The sequence below is a fragment of the Calonectris borealis genome, chromosome 9, assembly GCF_964195595.1.
Source record: "Calonectris borealis chromosome 9, bCalBor7.hap1.2, whole genome shotgun sequence".
NCBI lineage: Eukaryota > Metazoa > Chordata > Aves > Procellariiformes > Procellariidae > Calonectris > Calonectris borealis.
In genome coordinates this window covers 29,695,753-29,723,476 of record NC_134320.1, presented here as the reverse complement: position 1 = coordinate 29,723,476, position 27,724 = coordinate 29,695,753, and the positions used below count along the sequence as shown (strand labels likewise).

Sequence of the window (27,724 nt, the reverse complement as noted above, 5' to 3'; positions counted from 1 at the left end):
ATTAACACCTGGCCACCCAGGTGTGGCATAATGTTGGCATAAAACTCAGCCATATTAATATTACATCTTAAAAAAGAAAATTAAGTTTTAACACAGCATCTGTGTACACTTCAGCAAAGAGGAATACATTTAGAAGAACCGTTCTGTCCTGATAGTTCTCATTTTGTTTTGGAATTTCATTGGAACAGTCATGTGAGCCTGGGACCTATTAATACTGTTTTTGTGCCAGTGCTGCTGTTGGCAATGGTAGTACGTATCACAGTCCCCACCTTCCTTGGTGCTAAGTACTGTCGGGGCAGTGACAGCTCCTGTAGTGGGTCATCTCGCAGTGATACAGAAACGAGTAGGGATACACATCATGCAGTTTGGTAGCCTTGCATGTAAATTGAAGTTAAATGTGATTCTAAATGGGGTATAATAAAGCATCTAGTCCAACAGAAGAAACATGAGGAAATCAGTTCACAGAATATATTAATGTAGTTCTCTTTCCTTTTAAATTTGAATACTCTGTGGTCTGACCTGTGTATGTTTGCCACAGACCAAAAGAGGAAGGAAAAGGGCAAGGAACAAGCACCTAATAATTAAAAGGAAAAAAGACTGGAAATAACCTGTGTTTTGACTTACAAGTAAATTTCAGCAAATTTGATGACAAGACCATTTGTATGGGAAAATGAAATTGAAAGAAAAAAATTTTTTCAGCTCTTAAGTGGTGTCAAATTCTTCCATCTAAAAGTAATATTAGTTTCTTTTTTGAGCAAAAATGAATGAGCTTTTGTTGCATATTTGAGCAAAGTAAGTAAGAGCGGTGAAGAATACCGTCTGAGTAACAGAAATATGTTACATGGTCCCAGGCTTCCCTAGAAATAAAAATAGATTTGAATGGATAAGAAAATCATGTCTGAACTCTAGGAAGTAGTACAAATCAAACAAAATGTGACCACGTTACAGACTTTTCTTACATATGGCTCAGTTAACCACCCCGGAAAGGTGGTAGATTCATCCTTCCTTTCTCCCTCCCTGTCTTTCAGTTTGTTTAACTTCTTCAAGTTAGAAAAAGCACTTACTGACTTCTTTCGCAGTCTGCTTCTGAGCTGCAGAATTAGACTTAACTGTGCAACAGGCATTTATATTAATTAATTTTGCCTCATTTGTTATGAAGACTAGGTGAGGGAAGTAATTCCCTAAATCTGTGAAGTCAAAACCAAAATACACTTCAGTGTCTCGTTGTGGTTACATTCACTGTTTACATGGACAGAGTGGAATGGCAGGCTCCTTTTTCTATTTAAATTATCATAGCTTATTTTGATATTAATACATCATAACCAGGTATCCCAGTTGATTTTATTGACTTACCTGTTGGCCATCAGTTTCAATTTCAGAAAATTCAGTTCTTCATTCAGTTATTGTACCTCTATAGCTATTCTAGATGAAAAGGATTTTGTACAAAGGAAACTTTAGTTGGTAAATAACAACCATTTTCTACAAGATTTATTCTTCTTTCCATAGGGAAATTATTTCCTGGAATTCGTTCTTCTTGCGATCGTCATCTCTTGGCTGCTGCTCACAACAGTATAGAAGTGGGAGCTGTGTTTGCAGTCTTAAAAGCAATTTTGATGCTTGGTAAGATTATGCAGAGTCACGTCTAATGTTTTTGTTCTAGCATTTGGGTAAAAAACAGATTGTGCTAGTCACTTCCCTGGGAATGCTTCTGGGAAAGGAAAACCCTGATGACAGGAGAAAAATGTGGATGCTATCCATGCTTCTATAGCATGTGAGTAGCGTTTCCGCCACAGGTCAAGAGACAGAATTTTTCTCTGGTGAGTCAGCACCAGCTGATGAGGCTTTAAGCAGATGTGACTTTTTCACATTTTGACCCCTACCCCCGCCACCAAGTCCCAGTACATTTCAAACTCAGGCGAGTCCCTCTTAAATATAGAGAGGAAATACAGTCTCAGGTAATTTTTGCCACCTTTTTCTGTGTTTTACCACAAATCACGTGTGTCTGTCATTGTGGAAGTTGCAAGGGAATCACTGCTAAGCAACTCTCCACAAATGACAAGTGTGTTATTTTTCCAAAAAAATAACTGCCTCAGAGCTTTGGTTTGGCTTAAGTTCACTTAAAGCTCTTGTGACCTATGGCGATGTGTATTTTTAGAGCTAAGTAAATGTCCAGTTAAACAAGCAAGATCTTCCAGATGTCGACATACCCAGAGAGGTATACCTCCACCTAGAGTGCCATTATTATATTCTCTGTTGGCCAGTGTCTCAGAACTGTCTTAAAAACCCCATGATCCTTAATGATGTGACTATATTGGGAAAGATGTTAGCTATCTGGGATGGACTGATGGATCTGAGAGTGAGTTTGAAATACGTTTATGGCCATTATCGATGTTCTCTTGCTCTTCAGAGTGCTGAGATTTGATATTTTTCTTCATTAATGGTGTGTAGTGTGAACACTTGTTTCATCTCTATGCAGGGACATGGTTTGGATAGGGTCTGGTGCAGGGTGGTACGAAGGAAAATGTGGGCACAGTTTATTTGTGCCTTCACTGCAGCACATCTCCTCCTATAGTCAAAACGTTATATTTGGAGATGTCTCTTCTTGGCACCCTGCATTAGTTATTTAAAAATTGTACTTGATTTGCTGAGGAAAAGCATCAGATAAACGATAGCTGTTGCAGTTCTATGCTGAGGAAGCTTCATGAGTAGAAATCTATGTTAGAAAAAATAATCTCTACCCAAAAGAAAGACAGTGCTGCAGTCAACTGCTCTAGGGTGTATTAAATGTTTTCACAAGTTTTATCAAAGCATTCTGGGATGACTTTAGCTTCATGTGTGGCTTGGTATCAATCTCTTCATCGTATTATTTGCCTTCCAGGTTCTTCCCTCTTGTCCTTCATGGGTACAGATTTGGGCTTGATATGGTTGTGCTCACAAGCTCATAAGATGCTGGAGTGCAGGGAGGGTATGGATGGGCTGTTTGCTGCTGCCGTCTGTTCACGTGCGTTGGGCACAGACGTCCGTCGGCTTGTTTCCCACGTGCTTTGCAACGAGCTTGACCTGGGCTTTGGGGTTCTACAGGGCTTGATGTGTCTGCTCTACCAGCCATTGGGTCAGTGGTACGGGGGTTCTCGGATTTGCCTGAATTTGGGGGAACAGAGGGATTATAACAGCTTTCACTTCTCAGGGTGTGTTTTACTCTTTTGCTATTGGCCTCCTCAAAAATCATTTCCAATCTGTCTCACGAGTGACAACGCTGTTTATTCAGTCTCTCCCCTCTCTGTAAGGAGTCGATTCCTTGTGCTGCCATGGGCCGTGCAGAGGAGGTCAGGGCAGGAGCGTGCCTGCCGTAGTGGAGAGCTGGGTGAGCCTGCCGGGCCGGGGTCGGGGATGGAACCTGTGCTGTCGGGTCACAGCCACCGCTGCCAGCCAGGGAGGTCCTGTCTGGGTACAGGCTGGTCTGTCACAGCGAGTCAGGGCTCTGGTTTGGATAGACTGTTAAATACAAGTTCAGTCTTGTTAAAAAAAGGATTGTATGCTGTTTATTTAGGAGTAACTCTAAAGCAGCACAAACCAGGGTGAGGGCACAAGTGCTGGCTGTTTTTCTTAGCAGTAACTCTACTAAACCCTCATCTCTTTTTTCGCCCAGGGTAGTGCGGTACCAGGGAACACAGAAACAGTGATGGGAGAACTGAGTGCGCAGGGGGACCCAGTGCACCGTGGTGTTTCGAGCACTCTGTGTAAATGTGTAGTAGTCTGGGGATGTGGCCGCAGCTGCTGAAAGGCTGTCAGTATCCTTGGTAGTAGTTTGAAATATTTTGCTGGTAGTTGTAGATTTTAGCAAAAATTCCTAGCATATGTGTAACCAGAGGCCCTGCTGTGAATGTGTGTGTGTTTGAGTGGCTGATGCAAGCCATTTAGCCTTGTCATGTCATGTTAGTTGTTGATCTTGATAGTAAACTAAGGGGTTTTCTAAGGGATGACTATCATATGTGCTGCATCAGTTAAGATCCACAGGAATTTCTGCTGACTTAAAACATTAGGCTATGTTAGCCTGCTTCTCATGCAGGCTGTCATCATGCATGCTCCTGAATGGCCTTGCAGGCTCTAGGGTGTTATTATGTGCAGCAGTTTGGGCTATTTTCCCCACTACTGCACGCTGTAATTGCATCTTCTTCTTGTCCAAGGTTTCAGGCCCATAAACACGTAAAACGTGACTGCTACAGATCTGATTTTTTTGTGTCCAAAGTATTTTTCCTTGCTCCTTCAGTCGCCCCTGTTGGTTTCAGGTAGATGGTGGTCATAGAGCTGTGCCGGTGCCTTGCAGAGAGGAGGGGCTCACCAGTGTTTGCCAGGCTCCCTCAGCGTGCTCTGCCTTTTTCCATTCCCAGGAAGATCAATTTCTCTTGTCAAGAAGTTAATAGTAAGGTGGGCTAAAGGGTCACTGCTCAAGACTTGTTTCTTAATGTATGGAGTGTTAATAAATCAAAGTCAGAGAGAAGACTTGGAAAAGGGACATCTGAGAAGAGCGAGTAACCCAACTCTTCCTTATCTGCCAAAGCAATTCCGTACACTCACAGACCTTTTCCTGTCGAGCACGTAGTTTGTGTTTGATTTGTATAAACTTTGTATAAACTTTTTCCTGCTTCTGAAATACCCATTAGAAACATGCTATGCAAAATGAAGCAAGTGGACAATACTTTGAACACGGTGATTTTCAGAGTCAGATCAGCTGCCCTTTTTGAATGTGACTGCCTCACTCCTGCTTTACTCTCAGCTGGCCTGTGCCTCTGAAGATGTCCCTCGGCGGGTAAGCGGTCTGGGGGCACGGGGGCTTGGGTAAAAGTTCACCCTGTGCTTCTGCTGTACAGGCGATGCTGAAATTGGCAGCAACAATGTCAACTCCTTGAAGAGTGAAGACTTCCATATGAAAGGCTTATTAGATGAACTCAATGAGGATGAAATCTGGGGTTCCTCTCACACTTTGAAATCATGCGGAAAAGCTGTTTCTATAGAAACTGCTAGTTTAAGCGAGTATGCTAGATACGTGCTAAGAACAATTTGCCAGCAGGTAATCTCTAAAACTACTCTTCTGTCTTTATTTGGAGAAACAATGTTATATTATTTGAAAAGTGTAACATACATTTTGGTGCAAAATGAATGTTGAATTATTTCAATATTTGAGTTCTGTTTGGGTTTCCTGATTCGGACAATTTATACACAAAGTAGTATGTTATTGGGGGGAAAAGTTGCTTTAGTTAGTTATTAGTATCTCCCTACACTCTATCAGAATTGAGGTGTTTTTCCTACCTGAATCTCGAGCACTTTGAAGACAGTAGGACCACTCCATCAGCTGTCTGTTCAAAGTGCTTTTGCAGTAGCATTTGTTTTATTGCAAAGTTGCCTTCAAAGTATAGAAGAAATGAATTTTGGAAAACCTTTTAACAATCTTATACTTTCTCACATGTTGCATGAAGCATAGTTCATTTCAAGTTTTGCATATGGAAAAATCACTTTTCTGTTTAGCTTACCGAAAGTTAATTCTGCCTTGAAACTATCTTGTGAATCTGTTATCTGATTATTTACAGGAATGGGTTGGAGAGCACTGTTTAAAAGAACCTGAGAGGCTGTGCACAGACAAAGATCTTATTTTGGATCCCGTTCTTTCAAACAAACAAGCACAGAAACTCCTTCAACTTATCTGTTATCCTCACGGTATTAAAGAATGCACCGAGGGTGACAACCCTCAGAGGCAGCATATCAAACGCATACTTCAGGTAATGCAGTGAGGAAGAGGTGGAAAAACTACCTGTGATGCACTGACTCTTAACCTGTCATTCAGCAGCACCACCAAGTGACATTGATTTGCAGTTCCTGGTGCAATCAAGCATTAGATTCTTCTTTAAAGATTGTATGTGCTCATGGTTAACTTATAGTCTCTGTGGTTAACGTTTTATAGTGTGACTTCTGGTGTCTTCTTATTTCTGATTCCACAGTTATGGAGGAAACAAGCGTGCAGCACGCTCATCATTGCTGTTCATCATTGTCAGTCATTAGGAAGCCACTGAAAAGGGAGCTGCTTTTAGGGCTGCTTAGGTGGAGGTGCCTACTGTCTCAGTAGGGCTCTGTCACCGTACTGTGGTGAAGGACACTCCCACTCCATGGAAAAGGCTCAAACGCCTTGACGGACAGCCCTAAACTGATCATTTCTTCAAATTCAGTTGCATTAGGGACACTTCATTTCTTAAACTGCGAAATGGATTTTCTTTGAATAGACCTGTGAAGAATCAAGTCGGCAATATCTGGACCGGGACAAATAGTGATCAGTGTCCTGCAAAATGATCACTTCAGCTGCTGCATTTACTTTAATTGTGTCTAGATGGCCTTGTGCGAAATACAAACATGTCCACTTAGATGGCAATACCATGGATTAATGTAATTACTAATGAAAGAGTGAATTACATTTTCCGAATTCATGTGTAACTAAACTCAAATTTTGCAGAGAGCGAGATTTTTATTCAGAAAAGTTGCAAGGTTAAAAGTATTGAGTAACGATATTAGCTGCAAAGATGTGGAAGCTAACGTACATTCTTTAATAGGTCTGATATTTTGGGATGTCATTAGACTATTAAAGAGTAGTGACTATGATGATCTGCTTATAAAATGAGGCTTTTGTGTGTAATGTATTCAATTATGAGATTTTTTTTTTTCTTCAGATCTGTGAAGTGTTGACACATGTATTTATAATGTTAATTCTTACCTAGAACTTAGATCAGTGGACTCTCCGGCAGTCTTGGTTGGAGCTGCAACTAATGATCAAACAGTGCATGAAGGAGCCTGTGAGTATTTGTTTTCAAACTTTCTTATCTAAATATTTAATGCAAAAAAGTATGTTAAATTTTAACGTAGTCCATGAGCAAACATACCATGAATGTGCTAGTTTACTTATGTTTTACTGTAGGGTTCTGGGTCTGTGGCTGAAATGAACAGCTTGTTGGATAATATTGCAAAGGCGACAATAGAGGTGTTTCAGCAATCCGCTGATCTAAACAATAACTCTTCTAACTCTGGTATAGGCCTCTTCAATCCAAACTCTGTTGGAAATGCTGACACAAGTAATACAAGACAGAATGGTAAAAAGACATTCCTAAGGTATTTTTTGTAGCACCTTTTTAATTATTTTGGCCAACATGATGCTTAATTATGTGTAGATTGCCTAGACTTTTTTGCACTTGAAACAGGAATGTACAGAAATGAGTTACCTGAAGGTTACTTCTATTTACTTTTATTTAACAATAAATATAGTTGCTATTCTTGAATTTTCTGGAAACCAGAAATTGTGACTGCTCAGTCCACAGTAGTTACTCCAGATGCATTGTGTCAACTACTTTATTAAAGCAGTTCAGTCTTATAACAGCTAATACTGGTTGCAAAACTACATGGATATTTTGGCTGAAATAAGTTTGTTCTACTTCTAGTTCCTCTGAGCGGCAAGGAGTGTGGCTGGTGGCTCCCTTGATTGCAAAACTGCCTACCTCAGTTCAAGGTAGGGTCTTGAAGGCTGCGGGAGAGGAGCTGGAGAAAGGTCAGCATTTGGGGTCATCTTCTAAGAAGGAAAGAGACAGACAGAAACAAAAAAGGTACGACCTTGGGAAATCGCTGTACGCAGAGCTGAAAGGTACTTTTGAAGGAGGAGTATACTGAGGACTGGATTTTGGCTTCACTAAACCTCATTGGATCACTTTTGTGGAGCAAAAAGTTATCAACCCCAAACAAGGTTCAGGTTTCATTTAGTTTGAAGAAATATCATTGGTTTCAGAGGAAGAAATGTGAAAGCTTTGTACCGCATCTTCTAGTGGCTATTCTGCAGCTTGGTGATGGGAAATGTTAGAGATTTAAAAGAATAATCAGGGGGCTTGTTGTCTCTTCCCTTCTATGGCAGTAGGCCACTTTTCTTGCCATTAAGATCCCATAATTATCATAGGTGTCACTTAATTCCTGTTGGCAAACTTACGCTCATCTCTAACTTTGCAAACGCATGAGAATTTTAATGACTTAGTGGTTATTGATTTTCCTTTAGTAAAATATTCTTCCACAGTGCCTATAAATTCTTCTTGAATACTATGCACAACAAGGTCTCTTGGCTTCAAATACCAACCACCTTTCTTTTTGTGAAGTGCTTCCAAAGTACAGTTGTTCAAAAAACCAAATCACTTCTTAAAGGCTTGTGGTATTTGATTGTGGTTTATGGTCCCACCGTAAGTTTCTTGTTCTTACGTGTTACTCATCTGCGTTGTCTTTTTGATCACCTTCGATGCTGTTCATGTGGTATACTTTCCCTGAGCGTGGGACCAATAATTGGGCTTTACCGCTTTGTAATACTCTTTTAAACCTGTGTTGCATGTATTGATTTTGACTTATGGTTGTCATTAAATTCTGTGGAGCCTTTTAAATCTACCGCTGTTTTCCAGCCACTTCCACCTAGTTCATTTTCCCTTTAAGATTAGAAGAATTAATTTTTTTCTTTCCGACATAATTGCAGTATGCCCATTACTCTGTGTTATGCTGGACCCTCCTAGTTCATCTGGGCTGTTTCTTTAATAAACTGCTTATGTGATATATCAACCTATAGAAGTTCTGTTTGCCATGTTCAGTTTTTGAGTTGTGTGTGCTTTGTATTAGCTTTATGAATGCATCTCTTCCTTGTCCTTCTAATTCATTTGTAATACCTGCTTGATCTGTTGTTAGATAAAAAAGACATCTTGCTTTCCAGATCTCTTTGTTAGGTGTTCCTGAGCATTTTAGCACTTTTCCGTTATTCACTGGCTCTCTTGTTACTTGCATCAGTAGAAGGGAATATGGAACCTCTCTCTGTCTTCTGTTTCTTTTCCTACGGGAGAGCTCTAGTGTAGAAAATCTAAACCAAGCTTTTTTCAAAACCGAAATAAAACGCCCATAGAAACTGTCAAGCCCTTAGTCCATGGTGGTTCCTATGCACAGAAGCAAAAGCATTTACAAAGTTGTTCTAGTTGTAACAATAAATTACTTCCTTGTGTGCTTTTTGAAGCTTTTCAATCTCTTCTTGATCGAAAACAAACTTTACTACTCTGTGAGTGACAAAACCAATGACACTGTGGGAAAGTATGAAATCTTATATAACATATATAAGATCTCTTTTTCTTTTTTCAAACTCTGCTTTGTGTAGCACGGATAGCAATTGCAATAATAACTGTCTTGCAAACTGTAAATTTTTTTAATGGAAATTAATGAGAAAATTAAGAGGTGTTCCTACGATGTTGTTCCTAAAATCTGAAAAATCACTGTTTAACATGACTTTTGAAAATGCAAACTTTCTATTTTGCTCCTTTTATGGGACCTTGGGATTTTGCCATTCCTTTATACTAATTGTCACCTAAATTGTTGAAGTCAAGTTAAATGCCAAATGAAAATAACTGTCAAAATGAATACTTGTGATAAACACACACGTGTATGTGTGGATATGTATTTATATTGTGGTTACGGATGCATGTAATTTTCAGGGAGCTTATATACCTAAAACTGCAAAAATCATTGCATGAGCTGTTACTCAAATCCCTTTGCTGACATTTTTAACTTCTCTTTTACTTCACATGCTATATTTCTGAATCCATCTTCATTTACTTCTTTCAGTTTGTCTTAATTTTATGTTTATAATGGATACACATTAATCTAAAAAAAAAAAAAATTAAAAAAATCTGAAAGCTCTTGCATTGGTATGGCATGTCTTCTACAACCAGCTAAAGCTGCACCTCAGTTTAATTACACTAAGCCCGTGTTAGAATTTTAGTGGAATTTAGGCAGCTGTCATTCTAATCAGTGCTCGTAGGGGAAACTTACTTGGGATTCACTTCAGACCACTAACATGGATTAGAAACTTCAGTTGCCTAATCTCCACTAAAATTATATCCCTGGTTAATAAAAGCAGTCTTAAAATAACATGTTCTGTTTCTGAGTCAGGCCTTCAAGTGTCCGTGCATTTCTTGGTCATTCGATGCCCTGAGCTAGGTGGGTTCTCAGCAATGACATGCATAATATGTGCATTTTTACTGGCTGGTGCTCTACCTTCTTATGCGCATGGTTTTTTAATTCGTCTGGCAAGGCTTTAATTTACTAAAACAGAAACAGACATAGATGCAGGCAATGCCACTTCCAGGGGAAAAAAGTAGACAAAACAAGGAAGTGAGTGAGGATGGGAAGTATCAAAATAACTTTACTAATTGACTTCTGTGTTTGCCTCTCTTAAAGCATGTCTCTTTTGAGTCAGCAACCTTTCCTTTCATTGGTACTCACTTGCCTTAAGGGACAGGATGAGCAACGGGAAGGGCTTCTAACATCACTGCAGAATCAAGTTAATCAGGTAAAGCAAGCACATAACCATGAGCACCCTTTGTTAGATGTTTTATGTGTCATCAGTTTTATGTGTATACGAGGTGTAAAACCAGGAAAATTACAGGGCAATGGTATGCCAAAAGGAACAGTCCAAGGAAGGAAGAATGGGGAGGTGTGTGTTCCTTTTTGAGAGTGAATACATCTTTTTTTCTAAAATTGTTAGAGAGAACTATAATGAACTTGAGTCTGATTTAATTTCTTTCCAGGAAAAACAGTAAAAGATGTTTATCCTGAGAGGAACAGTCTTCTCAGTCTTTACTTTGATCATAAAAAGTTTGCATAAGTTTGAAACTTTCTTTTTCAGGAAAACCCTTCATCTTCTCCAGTTGGTACAGATTAAGAGTTTTTCGTATTTTAGAAAACGATATTGCTAATCTTAAACTGGCCCATTGCCTACAGCTCTTCTTTGGATCATGTGTGCTTGCTCACAACCTCTGCTGATTCTGCTCTAGACTTCCTGCTCCCCTCTGGTTCATGCTTTAGCCTACAATAGCTCCTTAAGACTGTCTTTAAAATGAACATATACAGTGCCCAGTGTAGTGGATGCATGTTTCCTTTTTTCTGTCTCTAGTTTCTGGGAATTACTGTGACAGTGAAAATTCCTACCTGTAGGGCCGTTATTTTCTCATATTGCCTCTCAGCTCAGGTCCAGGCTATGACATAGGTCCACATCCTAGTTAAATTCATTCCTTTGATGTTTTTTCCCCCTGGTGTTACTGACACTTTCCTTTTGCCATATGGGTTCTCCCCTGAAACGCAGCTGGTCCAGGTTCCCTAAGGTTCTGGTCATTTCTCATCCAGAGATCCCACCAGATCCTCTTGGGAAGCTGCATCCAGTGCAAGAGATCTATTTACTTACCCATGGTGAACAGTTAAATAGGGTGTTTGAAACAATATTTTTAATAAATGCAAAATAAAGCTGCTTATTTTCTTTTTGCTATAAAGGACGATCTAGTCACACAATTGATAGCAGATTATCAGCTCTTTACAAATTAATTTTTTCTCCCGCTAGTCTACTTAATCTGCTCTAAGCTTTAAACAGGCACGAGGATAAAAAGGTTAATAATCTTTTATGATTGCTTATAGATAATGTAAAGGGAGAACATTCCTTTACAGGAAGAAAACAACCTCAATCAAATGCTTTTTCTTAGATCCTTAGTAACTGGAGGGAAGAACGGTACCAGGATGATGTTAAAGCTAGGCAAATGATGCATGAAGCCCTACAACTTCGTCTTAACTTGGTAAGAAAAACTTACGTGGTTATCCTGATGTTATAAAAAGATACAGCAGCTACTCTGGAGCAGGTGGTAAGGAGCAAGAAGCACTGTGTCAGGGTGCCACGGGGGCTGAGGCTCCCTGCGAGCTGGCAGCTCCCAGCCCCGAGCATCAGGCACCTCCGCTGGTATGGGGACGGGCTGAGGCCATGCCAGGACGTCAGCCCACGGGGGGGCTCAGGGTCAGGCCCCGTGAGGGGAGCCGGGGTCAGACACAGCCCTAGCATGGCCAGGCAGGGCCATGGGGACAGGCTGAGGCTCCTGGGCCAGGAGGGGTGGGGTGGGGCTGGCCAGGGACAGCAAGGGCGGTTAGTGCCCTCTCTGCCCTGCACAAGGGGGTCTCTGCTCCGTTGGCGTTCGTCTCTGCTCTTCCTGTCTCTCTTGTTTCAGCTGATGCCTCCTGGCCATAACGTTTGGACATGGTCCATATAAAATGAATAGGAAGGACAGCCTATTCATGCCTTAGTTTTGTACTGCTTTCTTCTTTTCAGTGTCCCTGGAACTTCAGAAATGTATCATCTTTTTGTGGACATTCAAAGCCGTTGTCCACTGATGGTTTATCCCCATGTAACAGGCAGTGATTTTATGGAATTAGGCAGTCAATATAGTTGAGACTTTCAGAGCTCTCTGGGAATGTAACATTTGGCTATTTAACTTGTGCAATTTCAGTTGCTGCTACTTGGATACATGTATTAATCAACTTAGAAAGTTTCCATCAAGTTCTCCAACGTCCCACATCTCTTGATGTAGCAGACGTCAGGGCCACTGCGGCTCATTTAGCACAGTGCAGTGGGTGTGTGGAGACTACATGTAAGGCCAAATGAGGGAGCACCAAGGTAGGAGTAACACTGCAGCATTGTTCTCTTCCCATCCCTTTGGAAGCTGCTTAGATGTGGCTGTGCAACCAGAGGGGTAACCACAGCCTTACGCTGCCACTGGTTCAAGCCAAGCTGTCACCAGCTTTGGGATTGCTGTGGCTGCGCTTTAAGTAAAGCAGCTATCACCTGCCACTGGGTACCATGCACTTTGTCGTGGGTTGGCAGAACTCTTGATATGGGCAATATTTGGTTTATTATTAAAGCAGCAAGATTTTATGCTTTTGTAAACCATAAATCACTTATGTAGATCAAGGAGTAATCTTCTTAGATACAAACTCGGCAAGGTCTAGGAGTTAAAAGCAAGTACTGAGAATTTAAACAGTCTGTATTTATTGAGCAAGACACAACCCTGAAGTAAGCTTTAAGCATGGGGAAGAATTGTGTAAAGTGAAACAACTACAAGCAAACAGTGAAGGGATTTAGAGTGATTATAACCATGACAAAATAAAAAGATTTATTTTTGGAAAGTTGTGAAGTGGGAAACATCAGGAAAGAGGATTTGATGCAGATATTGGGTGCAGGGATAATGTGCAAAACAGCAAAGCTGACAGTAGCATCATGGTAGAGTAGTGCAGCAGTAAGGAAAGAGCAGTGTCGTTAGGCAACCTGTTGTGCGATAGGGAGGTGTTTTCTCTTTTACAGGGTTGTCTGAAGGCTTGAGCTGTGCTTTCATTAGCTAAAAGTGTTGTACCTTTGAAATTTGGGGGTTGGACTCTATTCTGACCAGTTTGGTAATCAGGCTTGCAACCTGAGCAGGTGTCTTGTGTTATTGCAGTTTGGTCCTTTGAAGCATGTGTTTTGGTAAAATGGCTCCTTCTCAAAGCCAGGGCATATTTTACAGTATCATACTATACTGGTAGAAAGAGTGAAAAATTGTTCATAGGGTAAAATATATCATTTAGCGGTTTTCATTTTCAATCAATGCTATATTCCTCAGATTTTTTTTCCTCTTTACACTGGCCATGATTGTCTAATATTTGGGTGTGGGAGCAAAGTGATAGCTATAAAGTTTTAATTCAACACCTTTTCAGTTCTGAGAATTTTTTCGCCGACTTCAGTTTGTTGCATCAAACATGAAAGTGAAGATACGAAACTGAAGGAGCAGTGTAATAATGTTTTGGTTTTCTATAGTGACTTCATAGGAGAAGCTTTTGGCTGGGAGCATGGGGTGGGGAGGAAAAGTTATTTAAAGTCAGCACTTCAAGATGGCATTCGGCGCACACAAGAACTTGTGGGACTGGATAGCAGTTTTATTCATAAGTAATACATATGATAAGGGAAGCATGCATCTGTCAGATTTATGCAGAGCCTTGCCATCTGCTGTATTATTTTGCAGGTAGGTGGCATGTTTGATACTGTGCAGAGAAGTACCCAGTGGACCACAGACTGGGCACTTCTGCTCCTCCAGATAATCACTTCAGGAACGGTTGATATGCAGACCAACAAGTATGTCTGTGCTATTTAAACAAGCTAATTCATGTGCTTAGTGCTTTTAAGTTTAGATTGCATGTATGTTACTGTTAAATTTTTCTTACTATTATCCTATTACTGCTTGAGTGCAACTTACATGCTCAGTGCTGGTCTTGGTTGGGGAGCACCTCTATTTTGGAAAGCACTGGAGCCACTATTTACACTCTTCCTTAACAAGCACGTACCTGGGCGCTTTCCTGCGTCGGAGCCTGTAATTCCTAATGACTATCCGTTAGCAGTTTGTGCTGTCTGTAGCTCTGGTTTATAATAGGATTTGTGTGTACGTCTTGACAGTCCACCTGCATGCCCCCACACTGGGGCTTACGCATGCAAGCTGAGATATGTGTGTATGCAGAAGGGCCTGAAAAACCCAGCTTGTCTAAAGAACTGCGTCAGTGGCCTTTGCTGTGAATATCTATCCCTGGATCTCTTGGCAATTGTCAGTTCCTCGGGGTAATACTTGTCTTTACTCTCAGCGAATTGTTCACAACTGTACTTGATATGCTGGGCGTCCTCATCAACGGGACGCTTGCCTCGGACTTGTCAAATGCTTCCCAAGGAGGGCCTGAGGAAAACAAGAGGGCTTACATGAATTTAGTGAAAAAATTAAAAGTAAGTGTTGTGTCTTGTCATTTTCAGCATTTCTTTTGAATCACATTCTGTGCTTATCTTTTAATCCTGTCATTTCTAGTGTCTGGGAAGGCCTCTTGGAAAAAGAGACTGAAACAGCACTAGTGGTAACAAGGAGAAGAAGAAGAAAATAAAAATACAGGAATGTGGGGGTGGGAAGACAGACTTCTAGTATTTTCTTCGTATTAAATTACATTTAGGGACCCTGCAAGACACTTAGTTGCTTTTATTCATGTTTCAGATGCTAAATTTGTATTTTGTATTTTCTACGTTCTGTTTAAACAGGAGGTGAAAAGATAACTTACATTCTTAAAAAAAGAAAAGAAAACAAAAAAACTTTGCAAAGCCACTTGTTTAAATTTAGTAAAAGTACAAGGAAATGATTCATCCAGAAACTGGACATTTTCTAATAGTGGAAGCAGTGCAATGTTTCTCTTCCTTTTTCCCCCCCTTTCTGTTTGATTGATTGATGTATTTATTCTCTAGAAAGAGCTAGGAGACAAGCGGTCAGAAAGCATCGACAAGGTTCGCCAGCTGCTCCCTTTGCCAAAGCAGACGTGTGATATCATTACTTGTGAGCCAATGGGATCCTTGATCGACACCAAGGGGAACAAAATTGCCGGATTTGACTCCATTGATAAGAAACAGGCAAGAGTAAATGTTTGCTTTCATCTCAGTTTTTCCATGATTTTTGAAGCGTAGGAAATTCAAGCAAACAGGTACAGCTTGTGCAGTACATGTGTTTGTATGCAGTATCATAAAAGCACTGTACTTCTGCTGTAATACAGCTTTCTAATGCACTCTCAGTCATGACTAAAGCTTCAGCCACAGCAATGCAGTCTCTTTTAAACAGGTAAGCTTTCTATCAGCAATGATGCCAAAAGTGGGCTTGTAGAATAATACCTTTAAAAATAGTTGCAAATGACACACCGATTTTTGGTATCAGGTGTATTTCTGTTCCAGATATTTTTGCACAGTTTTTGTTTGCGTGATCCATGTGAAAATTCTCAGGCAGAACGTGAAACCTGGAGTGGGTTTAGAGAGAGGCACGCAGGGAGTTGTTAAACCCCATCTGAACGGGTCGAGAAGCCTAGTGTGACTTGGACCCTGCACCAGCATCACCACCGCTGCAGCAGCACTGACAGTGATTCCATCCTCCTCTCCCTGACAATTCACTGATACTTGCAGATAGTCTCAGAGCTTTAGATATATATGCATCTGTAACGGAAACAGTTTTATGCCACTCGTACAAATTCAAGAGTTTGGGTAACCATTCATTTTCTGATTTGTTTAAAATTCAGTCATCATGTTTGCTGCATGTCCTTCCTTCTTAAATCCGCGGAGTACACGGTCAATTTGTAACTGCTAATGTGATGAATGTTGACATAAGCTTGCTCAGTTTTGCAATATAGGATCTTGACTGGAGCCAACTCCACAAAAGTTGCCAAAAAGGAAATTATGTTTGACTTGAACAGTGGAAGCTCTTACAAAGTATTTGCTTTTCAAGCAGAATCCTACATTTGAGAGCTCATTTAACTTGGGAACCTTTTGACCTGTTACTTGCTGGGAGGAAGATGGAGGGCGTAATCCTGCTTACAAAAGACAGAGGAAAAAAAGGCGGGGGGGACTGTATTAGTTGTTTTGGATTTTTTGGGAATACAAAGGGATGCATAATTTTTTAAATTGAATTTATTTAAAAGAGAAGGATAGAGCTTAGGATAGAGCTTTTTATTCTGCAGACTAGGTAGGCATTTTTTTGTGATATACTACTTAGGCTTATCTCCCCTTATTTCAATATGTAAACTTTTAGCAAGTGTATTCTCAGATTAGCAATTTTTGATAGATAGTTGACTTTTCCTCCAAAATATGATAGATGGAACTTGAGATTTTTAGCATAGCTATAAGCAAATGGTACTATAAAAATATAATTGCTTTTATCTAGTGGCAGCCTTGGATAGAGATTAAAATCCCACCAGTATGCATTTGGTACATTTTGTAGAGGGGAAAAAAATCCTTACTGGATTTTTCTGACTCAAATAATGATGTACAAAAGCAAGTAGTCTGCTGTAGCGTTCTATTTTCTTAAAATACTAACCTCACTTTTATTCTGAAACAGGGTCTTCAGGTTTCAACCAAACAAAAGGTGTCCCCTTGGGATTTATTTGAAGGTCACAAAAATCCTGCTCCTCTCTCCTGGGCATGGTTTGGTACAGTTCGTGTTGACAGGAAAGTGATAAAGTATGAGGAGCAACAGCATCTCCTCCTGTACCACACGCACACCAAACCCAAGCCACGGAGTTACTACCTCGAGCCCTTGCCCCTTCCTCCAGAGGAGGAGGAGGAAGAGCCCACCACACCTGTCTCTCAGGAACCAGAAAGAAAGCCAGGAGAGCTCTCAGATCAGGGAAGACTTGCCACGGACGACGAGAAGAAGACAAAGGGCAGGAAGCGAAAGTCAAAGTCAAGCTCAAGGACTGATGTAAGTAGTTGGTTGGTGCCCCATACAAAACTTGAAATACCTCACTGAAGCATCTGATGTTGCATGGTGCTGTCTTAGCTACCTTCAGAAATTGTTCTGCATCTGAAGGAGCGGGTCCTAGTAAAGGGAGCGAATAGAGATGGTCAGGACGAGGGTGGATTTCTATCAAATAGAGCTCAGTGTAGAGGAATGTACTGTGCTTAGGACCTTACGTGCTATGTAAAATATGCTGGACTGGATCTTACTCACTAAATAGTATTTGGATTCCGTGTGTGCTTTCTCTTGTTTGGTGTACAGCTGTTACTATTTGTCCCAATTTCTAAAATTCCTCCTGTTCAAATTATATAGAGGGCAAACATGCTGGTTCAAACCCAGGTCCCATTCAAATGGGAACCAATTTGAAAGAAGCTCGATAAACTGTTTTACTGTGCAGTTTGTTCTGGTTTCTGAGACGCTTTCTCTTTTGGTTTTAATGGTTTTTGAGGTATGGGTTCCTAAGCTGAAGAATGACATAGAGCACGGGTTTGAAAAACGACCCAAATAATAATGTACGTTTCCAGTAGCAGCATTCTGTGCGATTACGTCCTCTTCGCACTGCTGCCAGTGTAGTCGTACATGTTGTAGACATAGTAGTGTTCTGTTAGCATCCAGCTGGTTTGCCAATGTGTTGCGTTTTAAGTAGCTGTAATTTTAAGATCATTTTCTGGGCTTTTTGATGTTTCAGTTAAGTTCCTCCTGTTATTTATATACTGATACAGTAAGCTGTCGTTGTGCTATACCTAATTATAGCCTGCAGAAAATAGTGCTAATAAGGTAAAAATGGATGGTGTGTCTATGAAGTTGTTAGTGTTAATTACCTGTGGGCAGCCTGAGACTTAATCTGTTTTTTACATCATTGCAAATGACAATGGGAACTGTCTCTGTCCTTCAATAATTTAGTAGGAAAATTGGCATTATTTATGAGTTAGTAAGGTATGAATGTCAGTAACATTCGCTTTTACTGTGTATTTTAAGGAATATCCACAGAACAACTTATACAGAGTGCCTCCCACCTATTCACCGATTTCCTCTCAAATGATGCACCACCCTCAGTCTGCCTTGTGGGGTTACAACATCATGGGACAGCCGCAGCAGCCTGGCTTCTTTGTGCAGAACCAGCCCCTGCCCCCAGGTACGTGTAAGCTTTGAATTCACAGATATGGGGCTTTGTTATTTGATGTATGATACAATTTGACTTTTTATAACCACATTTTGTTTCTAACTTTTTCTGAAGCAGGCTGTGTCTGCCGATGCCATTTATTTTATTCCTTAGTTAGCCGTTTTATTTGAAGGGCTTTCTATTGTCAGTTGTAGCTCTGTCTCTATTAAGCTATTAAACTTTTTTGGTAGATAAGGAAAGATGACCTACTGTGGTGAAAGTATAAGAAAGCTGGTAGAAGTTCAATGAGGAGTGAAATAAGAGAGGGATGATTTAAAGGAACAAATGACCTTTGGGTTAGTTCTTCTTTGATTCATACCAAGAACCATGCTGGCTAATTTAACATCTTCTAGATGGAACAAATAAATCCATGGGCTCACTTGTTTTTTGTGATATATATGTAATTATTTGTAGGCTTATTTTGTTTCTTCCAGTTAACGTGTATACAATTTAACATAGGTATTTTACTTGCTCTAGGGGGCAGCAGTTTATGATGTTTTGAGAAATACTAGTCTGTCCTTCTCAGATATTATGCAGAAGTTTAGAAGTTTGGTTCCAGTTATACAGGTTAATTTTTTTTTTCTGAAGCTCCAAATATAACTTGATCTGTATTTAAGTGTGTGAAAGTCTTCAGAAAATACCAGACAGTGGCTACAAAGTTAAGGAAATGCTGATTTTTAAAAAGTATGTATAAGATTACATTCGTAAGTCTAACATATAGATAGGTACATGATTTTTATCAAATAGCGTAGAGTGCATAAATTATTGCCATCTCATGATAAAATTGTCTTGACATCATAAGCCATTCATATCATACTTTTGATCTGACATGCAACTTTGGTTTTTCAGTAGTAGTCAAACGTTTTATGTGATGTAGAACATGCAACAGCCCATAGCCTGTTTACTTTTTGTTCTCATTTACAAGTGGTAGTCTTCAAAGTTACGTTGCCCGTTTAATTTTTCAGACCAGTAATCTGGTTTAACCTGGTCCACTGCCTTTACAGAGATAAGTTTATCATCGTTATTGTAGAGCTAATCAAATAGGAGCTGATGAATTAGCAGTGATCTGTACCAACAACGTTCTTGTGGAAGGCAGAGAACGCATTTGTGTTTTGGGTGGTTTTTAGGTGGTTCCAGGCTGGATCCGACAGGCTCCTTTGTTCCAACTAATACGAAGCAAGCCCTGTCGAACATGCTGCAGCGGCGCTCTGGCACCATGATGCAGCCCCCCTCTATCCATGCAATCACGCCTCAGCAGCAATTGCTCCAGATGAAACTCCTGCAGCAAGAGCAGCAGCAGCAGCGGCTCCTCAGGCAGCAAGCACAGTCACGGTCTCTCCAACAGGTTTGTCCAAACCCCCAAGTCTGAAGAGCAACACAGTGGTTTTGCCTTCCGTTGGGGCTGCTTGCCCTGCATAGGCTTATGGAGTGGAGAGCCAGCTGATATTTACAGTTGCAATAACTGCTCAAATACTGCTTAACCAGAGCCATCTACTTTTAAACTTCATTTGCCCTTGGGTCTCTTAGCCCCTTCTATTTTTCCTGTGTTTCATAAAATCAGATTTTGCTTCTGCTACTTGATGATACTCTTGTTCCCTGTTGTGTCACAGAGGCTTTCATAGTGGAATTGCATGGTGCTATGTACCACCAAGCTACAAGTATGCAGCAGAGGCACAGCAATGCTCTTCACAATTAAAAATCCGGGAAGTCCAGCAGAGCCATTTCCATACACGTGTGCACACAGACACCCATGTTCTCTAGAAATAGCTGGTATTTCTTCTCCTAGCATTTTTGCAGAGTACAGCTGCTGTGTGCCAAACCGCATATGGCTGTTGTGCAACACCGATCGGCGCCTGAGCTAGTTTCAGAATATGGCTACAGACAGGCTGCTTTTGAATTGATGGCGTAAGAACAGAAAGTTGGTTTTTGGATCCCAGATAACCAGCGTTATGTGTACAGTAGTTGGTGGTAAAACCAATAACTTCTCACCTTTATTTTAAAGTCCTTCTGCACCCATTCTTACCCTCACTGCAGTATATATTACATTACCCTTATGCCATCTTGCCTTAAAACTCTTTAATATGCCCTCTTTGCTCAAAATAGTCAAAATTTTCAGCAAGTATCCTCATAATTTCTCCCATGCTGTCTCTGTTTTGTTAGAGCTCCTTATTGTCCTTCTCATCCCTCTTTCAGTCTCTCTGCTATGGTGCATGCAAAGCCCTCTGTAGTGCTTAAATTGCTGATGGGCTACAATAGTTTTATATGGGACTGTTCATAATTGTGAAACTAGGAATTCCCTGTATGTATGCTGTCTTCTACCTTAAAAACAAAAACAAAACAAAACAAAAAGCAGCTCCCCAAAGCTCTGGATGTGTGTTTTATATCAGTGGTACAGTGGATGTTTGATGCCTCATTGGTGTCCTGTAGGCACTATGAGGTACTAAGGATTAGGTACCCTAAATGTTAGGGTACTGGGCTCTACAGTTAACCCTGCAGTATTTCTTACATTAGGCAGTATCTCACTATTTTAGTGTTAGGTCCAACTGACTTTCAATTACTATGATAGAGTACAGGCTTAAGTAGGAGCCTTGAGTAAACAAATGATGATCACTACTTATGGCTAGGTGGATTAAAAAGCAATAATTGAAGATCTAAAATAACACATTATTCTCACATTTAAGAAATGCTGCTGTTTAACACTGTCGCATTTAGAGGACAAAATATGTTGCATTTCCCTTTTGGTTTCAAACAGGGACAGTATCTGAGGCATTAAGAACAACAGTTAACTTCTGCTCCAAAGTGCTGCATAGGCAGGTTGTGAGTAAGGAGAATAAACTTGTCATGAAGGCATGAATCCATGCCTAAATAAGATTAATAAGGTGTCTGTGATGAACTTTTTCATAAAATTTGGACCGAACTTCTGCAATGTAGAGGTTGCACTAAAATTCAACAGGGTAGGTTCAGATGCGTATTTTAGCTAATGTACGACACGTGCTGGATATTCATCAGTCAACGGTTCCGTATCAGCCATGTTTTTATTTCAGCAATAAGGCAGTATAAGTTAAACTGATGTAAACCAAGTCAAACCAGAGCCATCCAAACCAAGCCTCTGTTTCCCAGTTACTTCCACATAGCGGCATGCACAGCCACGTCCTTTGTGGTGTGCTGGGGAGTACCACAGATGGACACGTTTTCTGTCTGGTTCTAATATTTTGCCTTATTGGATGTTTAGAAAGATTCATTCAGCCGGATACTTGAAAACTTTCACTGTAATGAAATGAATGAACAATTCACTAGGCTGTCCTGTTTGCTTTCCTTGTTGTCTAAGCGTGTGCTGGCAATGCTGATACCAGAGAAACCCGTCCGAGGTCCCAGTGGGGCTTTGCATGCTCCCTGGCACCATGGGCTGCCCCAGGGAGACACCCGCCTGTCTGCATGCATGGTGTTCTAGCTGAGAAACCTGTCCCTGGGGAACTTGTGGTAGTTCTTCCTGTGGTCCTAGGTTTAGAGTAGGAAATGCTATGGCAATGTACAAGCCTGAAGGTAGTATTTGAAAATTTAGGAACAAGATAATTTGTAAGCATTGCTGCTGTGTGGTGTATGTTGTTAGGTAGAGCTTAAACAAGGAAGGTTTCTTCTTTGGTTTTTATGTTTCTGCAGCTGCAGAATGAAATTACCTACTCAGCTTGAAATCACTGGCAGTGGTGTGGACAGTTCTGTAAAACCAGTCCAGAAGGACTCTGCCCTTTGGTGCTGTGCCGTACGTGCTGTGCTCTTGAAAACAAATAGCTATGGTGCAAGGTCTTTAAGAAGTATGACTTGTTGAAAAAAGTTTGAGTATTATGTATAGAATTAATAGGCTCCTGTGGATGGTAAGGAGTCCTTTCCACGTTTAGAGTTTCTGTTCATAAATTTCATAAAAGTATTGAAGTTCATTAGCATAAAAAACACCTAAAAGGAACTTGTTAGCATTCCTAAACACTAGCATTCTTTGAGTACATACAGGTGAGCTCTGTAAAGGTACTGTACTGCTCCACTAATAATCCGAGCCTAATCGTGTATATTCTTTGTATTGTTTGCTATTTTCTCGCCTGTCCTTTTCCTTTAGGATGTCTGTAGCACTGCTGTATCCCTTCAGGATGGCTTTGACAACATAATGGTAACCACTCTGAGACTGTGAACTTCTCTTTATTTTTTCTTTCGCACAAACATGCATTTCTTTCAACACACAGGCTGCACACTTGGCTTTTGATGGGAATGATACGCTTTGGCACTCCTCTCACCTAGGTAGCACAGTGGCTGCATGTGGGAAGGCTGTGAATACGCTTGCACACATAGAATATTTTTTTCTTACAAATATTTCCAATAACTGCATCATTGATTAATTTTTTTCCTCTTCTGTTGTGTTTCTCACTGTGAAAGATTAGAGTAACTGCAAGATATGTCTGATGCCATGTGCATCTAAGCATGCTGGCGTGTTCCCGCTGTGCCCTTGTCTCCCCGCTGGCGGCTGGGTCTGCTCCTCTCTGCTGCCATCCATTGTGGCAGCTTCTGCCATGACGTAAGGTGGGGTAGCAGTGCCTGCCATGTCAGATGAGCAGTAAGGGATGGACCGCACGTCCTTTTTGGCCAGCGCGTGCCACCAGCGCTTGCCAGGCAGCACTTGGAGCCGTGCCTGGCACGGGCCTGTTCCCGCTGCGGTGGGACGCAGTCATGCCGCTCAGCTCAGGCAGTGAGGGTCAGCTCCCCTGGCCCCGCGTGAGCTGTAGTTCCCAAAATACTTCTTGTCCCACCTGAGCACGACAGTATACTGCCTGATGGTCTGTTCCTGAGTTATGGCAGGATGTGCGGTTATTAGAATAACCGTGTTTTGTTACTTCCAAAACAAGTAACAGCTAACACTTACCTGTTAAATTATTAAGTTTCATAGAATGCAGTTGTTTCTGGGGAAAAACAATGATGGCATGAAGTTTCATCCCTAATACCTGTGTTGGAAAGCCTTCCAGATATTAATAAGAAAAGCTGTTCCGGAGTTAGATTGCAGGACTTTCGTCCTGCCTTAGGGAAACTGCAACGTTGTTAAAAGCACTAATTGGAAAGACAAAGCAAAATGTGTTTTTAAAAAGGCTTTGCTGCTTACCCTGTTGTCCATATTTTATATATGTGCAATCATTCCTGTTATTACTGGTAGCATGTCAGAACAGGGTATAGATCACCATATTTGCAGCTAATTAGGCACACCTAGATATGCAGCAAGTATACAGTGAGGTCTCTCAAATCTATCATCATCATCTTATCTAAATAAGCATTAATGTTTCACTACCTACTTTTGAAGTCAGATTTGGTCAGATTTTGGTCAAAATCAGCATACAGTGCCATGGCTGCTACAATCACCTTTGCCAGTCTCAGCACCACCTGGGAAGAAAATTCCTTCCAAATACACTATGGTCACATACCTTAACAGGAAAAAGCAGTAAGTTTTGCTTCTATTTAAGGTGCAAGTAGAACAAAGAGAGCAGTGGTTATTACTGTAACATTGCATCAGCATTGAATAAAAGTGTTTGGGTTTTTTCTCCTTTTTTTTTTTTTTGTTTTTGTTTTTGTTTGACATGCATGCACCGTTCTGGCTTGCAGCAATTGGCTTGCATGTTTAGTTAACTCTCTACTAAATTATGCCTGGAGTGAGAAGTCCCTTTGAATTTAGCAACATCTGCTGCTGCTGCTCAGGAATGCAGAGCGCTCTCTCACAACATGGGAGCTTGCTTGGTGGCCGTGTGCTGCCGTGGAATAAATTGATCTGTCCCCTACCTAATGAACAGCTTTTTGCTTACGTTTCACATGTGTGGTGCTTGCCTGGCCTGGGCAGTGGTGCCTTCAGTATGGGTGTGCTGCTCTTTGAGTCTCACACCCTGCCAGCTCCGCTGCTTTCTGTGCGCTTTAAACGGCGGGGAAAAGATCGGTGGACAAAACTGGCTTGTGGCTCTCTGCCCACCATGTACTGCTGGCATCATGCAGCTGCTTATTTAGTATTTTCTTACAGAATTAGGGCCTAATCCAATTTCCATTGATACAACTTCCACTGACTTTGGAGGGACACTGTTTACACTGCATGGGCATGAGTGGATGAATTTTGCTCTTGGGCACACCAGGTTAGCTGTCACTGGGAGAAACAAAAGGATAACACATGGAGCAGCGCTCTACAGACCAGCTTCCACAGAACCCAGAAGGTGGTTTGTATTACTGCAGGGAATAGCTTAAGGCACCGAGTTTTTCTAGAAATCAGTCATTGTTTTACCAGATTTCAAGTTACATCTTTATCTATCCTGTGGTTGGCACCTTATGAAAAAAATTCAGAAGCAACTTGCTCAGAGAAATTACTGTTCTTTTTTTGGTTTTCTTCTTTTGCCTCTGTTTAAAAAAAAGAAAAATCTTAAGTACTTGCGTACCTTACCCCTGTACTTGGCTGACTCTGTTTTATGTGCATCCCATCTGCAAGATGTGTGTTCTGTTCAGCGTTTCAGTTTCTCACCTGTCAGGTGGTTGTTTTGAGAGCTCCCTGTCTGATTTTGCAGATGTTTTTCCAGATGAATTTAATTTTGTCTGAATTTTTGTCAGGACTGTTCACATCTCCTGTACTCCCTAATTTGTTTTTCAGAATTTTCCATGAGATATCTACTTGTTTTTAAAACAAATCCTTAGCGTAGCCTCTGCCTCCTTAGTGTAGCTTATCGTATCAGAGCTCCCTGCTGTCTTGCCTGCATCTTAGTGACCCCTTTAGCGGTGGTCCCAGAGGCTGGCACGGAGCCTAGCTAGGTCAGTCTCTTCTTTTTTGTTTGTTTTTCAAAGGAAGGTAGGTATGAAAAAAATGAGTGTGTGACAACCCTGTGGCACCCTGCGGTAACTTTGCCCCTGGTTTTGCATCGTGTCCTTGACCTCTTCTGTCTGTTCTCTCCCCAAAGCACAGGGCGGTTAATCCAGCCCCGGTCACAGCAGTTCATGTCTCTTGGGGCTGGATCGCTTGAAGCTGGAACGCTTTCTCTCTGCCGTACTTTCCCTGAGCGATTCCCATTCCCCATAGGTAGCTCTGCTTGTTTCCTGGTCTGCCGATGAGGATCATCACTTATTTTTAAACCCAATCCAAAAGAATAGCTGAACTGCAGGACTGCTGGTTGTGCTTACGGACTTGTTAACATTTGGTACAGTTACCACTAAAGGGATGGGAGCAGATAAGAAGGAGAGGTCCAATGGTGCTTCACTATTTTATCCCACGTGAGATTTTCTTTTCCACCAGGTAGCCCTGATTGTAATGTTGCTGTTTGCAGTGTGTTAACCAAGTCACTTTCAGCTTTAAATTATAATACCTCTCTGTAAGGATATCCTGATTAAAATGGCAAAGGCTTTGTTGGAGGACATGGATTTTTTGTTTGTTTTTGTGGTGAACTGGGCAGCTACGGGGAAGGAGCATCACTGCTTCCAGCTCATGTCTGCCACTGAGCTTTTTTGAGTAGAATGGTTTTCAAAATGATCAAGTGCAGCTGTGCAGCATCACAGCCGCACAGAAAATACACAGCCTTGATTGTATCCTTGGCAAATTCTCATTTGCCAGTTTTTTACAATCTTGCTCCTGAAATTAAGTCTAACATTTTAATTTTTCCGCTCTTCTGGTGCTTCAAAACAAACTAATGCGGTTGTAGTTGAAATCTTTAAATGATTTGCCATTAATTGGGCATAAATATTGAGGCAATTTAAAATGAACAAACTAGACCGTCTGCTGATCACAAATACGGACTGTGTTTCCAAGCTGTACTGGTTGGGAGCTAGAGATGCATGCGTTACCCATTTATCATACTGGTATTTTGTATGTCATCATAAAATTTTGCCTGCTTCATCTGGGGGAAAGCTAGTAATCAGGTAGCCTGAGAAAGATATCAACTGTGTATTTATACTAGAGACTATCATTCACTCTAAGCTTCCTGTTTAATTTAATGTACTGTCTTCAAGACAGCTAGAATATTTTTTCCTAATCCTTTGCAAACCCCCATTTTAAAGGGTGTCTGCAAGACCTCTGTTCAGTAAATGGCTGTTTCTTCACTGCTGCACTGTTACAGTAGTGTCAGAAATCAACCCGAAGTCAATTCTTCTGTCTCTCTGTGAGTAAATACAGTTCAGCAGTTTGGCACTGAGCAGGAGTGCTGCCTTGAAGGAAATGGTCAAGTCTCTCCATGGGTCTGTAGGACACAACTTGGTGGGGTTTGTGTCCAGAGCTGGGCTTGTTCGGGTGTGGAGGCCGTATCTGATGGGTGATGTCTTTCAGGGTCAGCCAGTGGACCAAGCTGCTATTTTCACCCCGCAAGTTCGACCCCTGTCTCAGCTTCCACAGTACCCAGGGTTACAGCAAGCACAGGTACTGCGCTACTCCCATGAAGCGTCTGCATGAAAATGCTTTTAAACAGAGCTCCTTTACCTCCCAGCCTGCTTTTCTGTGCTTGGAATGTGCCTCGTGTGTGTGGCCTAGGGTAACGGTGAGGCCTCCTTCTAAGATGCTTGCGGTCTCCGCATGCTGTAGCTCATAAATGTTTTTAACGTGATCACTTCCCAGTTTTTCCTACTGTTGTTGCTGGTAAAGGCAAGTGTACTTCAGCATTACACCTGAAATGTGGCCAGTTTTTGGTCAGATAGTGATACCAGTAAGTCTTTATTATGTCATGGTCATTCTGGTACTTGGGATTTGGGGGGGGGACAAAGAAAAGAGAGGGGTGGAGCTGTGGAGCAGAGCCCTGCTCTTGCTCAGTGCCTCTCAGGGGAGGGTGGCACGGTGCAAGTTCCGTCCTGCTGTGTGTGACCAGGTTGCAGCTGCCTGAACCCGCAAACAGAAATGGGGTACAACCAGTGTGGGGGACTCGCAGGTCGGCGCGTGGGTGCAGCACCGCGTCTCCCTGACTTGCCTCGGTTGTCCAGGCTTTGGCTCTTTGATAAAGGCCATCTCTTTCTTTTATAGTTAAGCTAATTTAAATACAGGCACAGTGAAGTTACTCTTCTGTCTGTTTTCCGTGCAGAGCATGCCTCACGGATACACGATGTACAGCACTCAGATGCCTTTGCAGCAGCAGCAGCCTGGTGGCGTAGTGCTTTCCCCCAGCTACAACCCCCGAGCGTACACAGCAGCTCATCCCAGCCCCACGCTGATGGAGAGGCTGCGGCAGATGCCACAGCAGCCCAGCGGATATATTCAACAGCAGGCTGCTGCGTACATCCAGCCTTTGACAGGCACTCAGCGGTGAGCTTCTGCAGTTCTCATAGCTGGTAACATGGCAGTATTTTAATGGCAACTTTGCTTAGAGATCTAAAGCTTTATTTAAAATAAAGT

At 41.4% G+C, this 27,724-nt stretch overlaps 1 protein-coding gene across 1 annotated transcript in view; it reads left to right on the top strand.

Moving 5' to 3' along the window:
• Nucleotides 1–27,724, top strand: part of MED12L (mediator complex subunit 12L) — a 155,067-nt gene that overhangs the window by 119,143 nt on the left and 8,200 nt on the right. The window contains exons 24-39 of the mRNA XM_075157563.1: nt 1,507–1,620; nt 4,872–5,071; nt 5,589–5,777; nt 6,765–6,839; nt 6,962–7,152; nt 7,479–7,640; nt 10,285–10,396; nt 11,580–11,669; nt 13,917–14,026; nt 14,527–14,662; nt 15,167–15,328; nt 16,797–17,159; nt 18,174–18,330; nt 19,485–19,702; nt 26,672–26,761; nt 27,414–27,634. Coding sequence (XP_075013664.1) covers nt 1,507–1,620; nt 4,872–5,071; nt 5,589–5,777; nt 6,765–6,839; nt 6,962–7,152; nt 7,479–7,640; nt 10,285–10,396; nt 11,580–11,669; nt 13,917–14,026; nt 14,527–14,662; nt 15,167–15,328; nt 16,797–17,159; nt 18,174–18,330; nt 19,485–19,702; nt 26,672–26,761; nt 27,414–27,634 — 2,590 coding nt within the window. The remainder of the gene's footprint in view (nt 1–1,506; nt 1,621–4,871; nt 5,072–5,588; nt 5,778–6,764; nt 6,840–6,961; nt 7,153–7,478; nt 7,641–10,284; nt 10,397–11,579; nt 11,670–13,916; nt 14,027–14,526; nt 14,663–15,166; nt 15,329–16,796; nt 17,160–18,173; nt 18,331–19,484; nt 19,703–26,671; nt 26,762–27,413; nt 27,635–27,724) is intronic.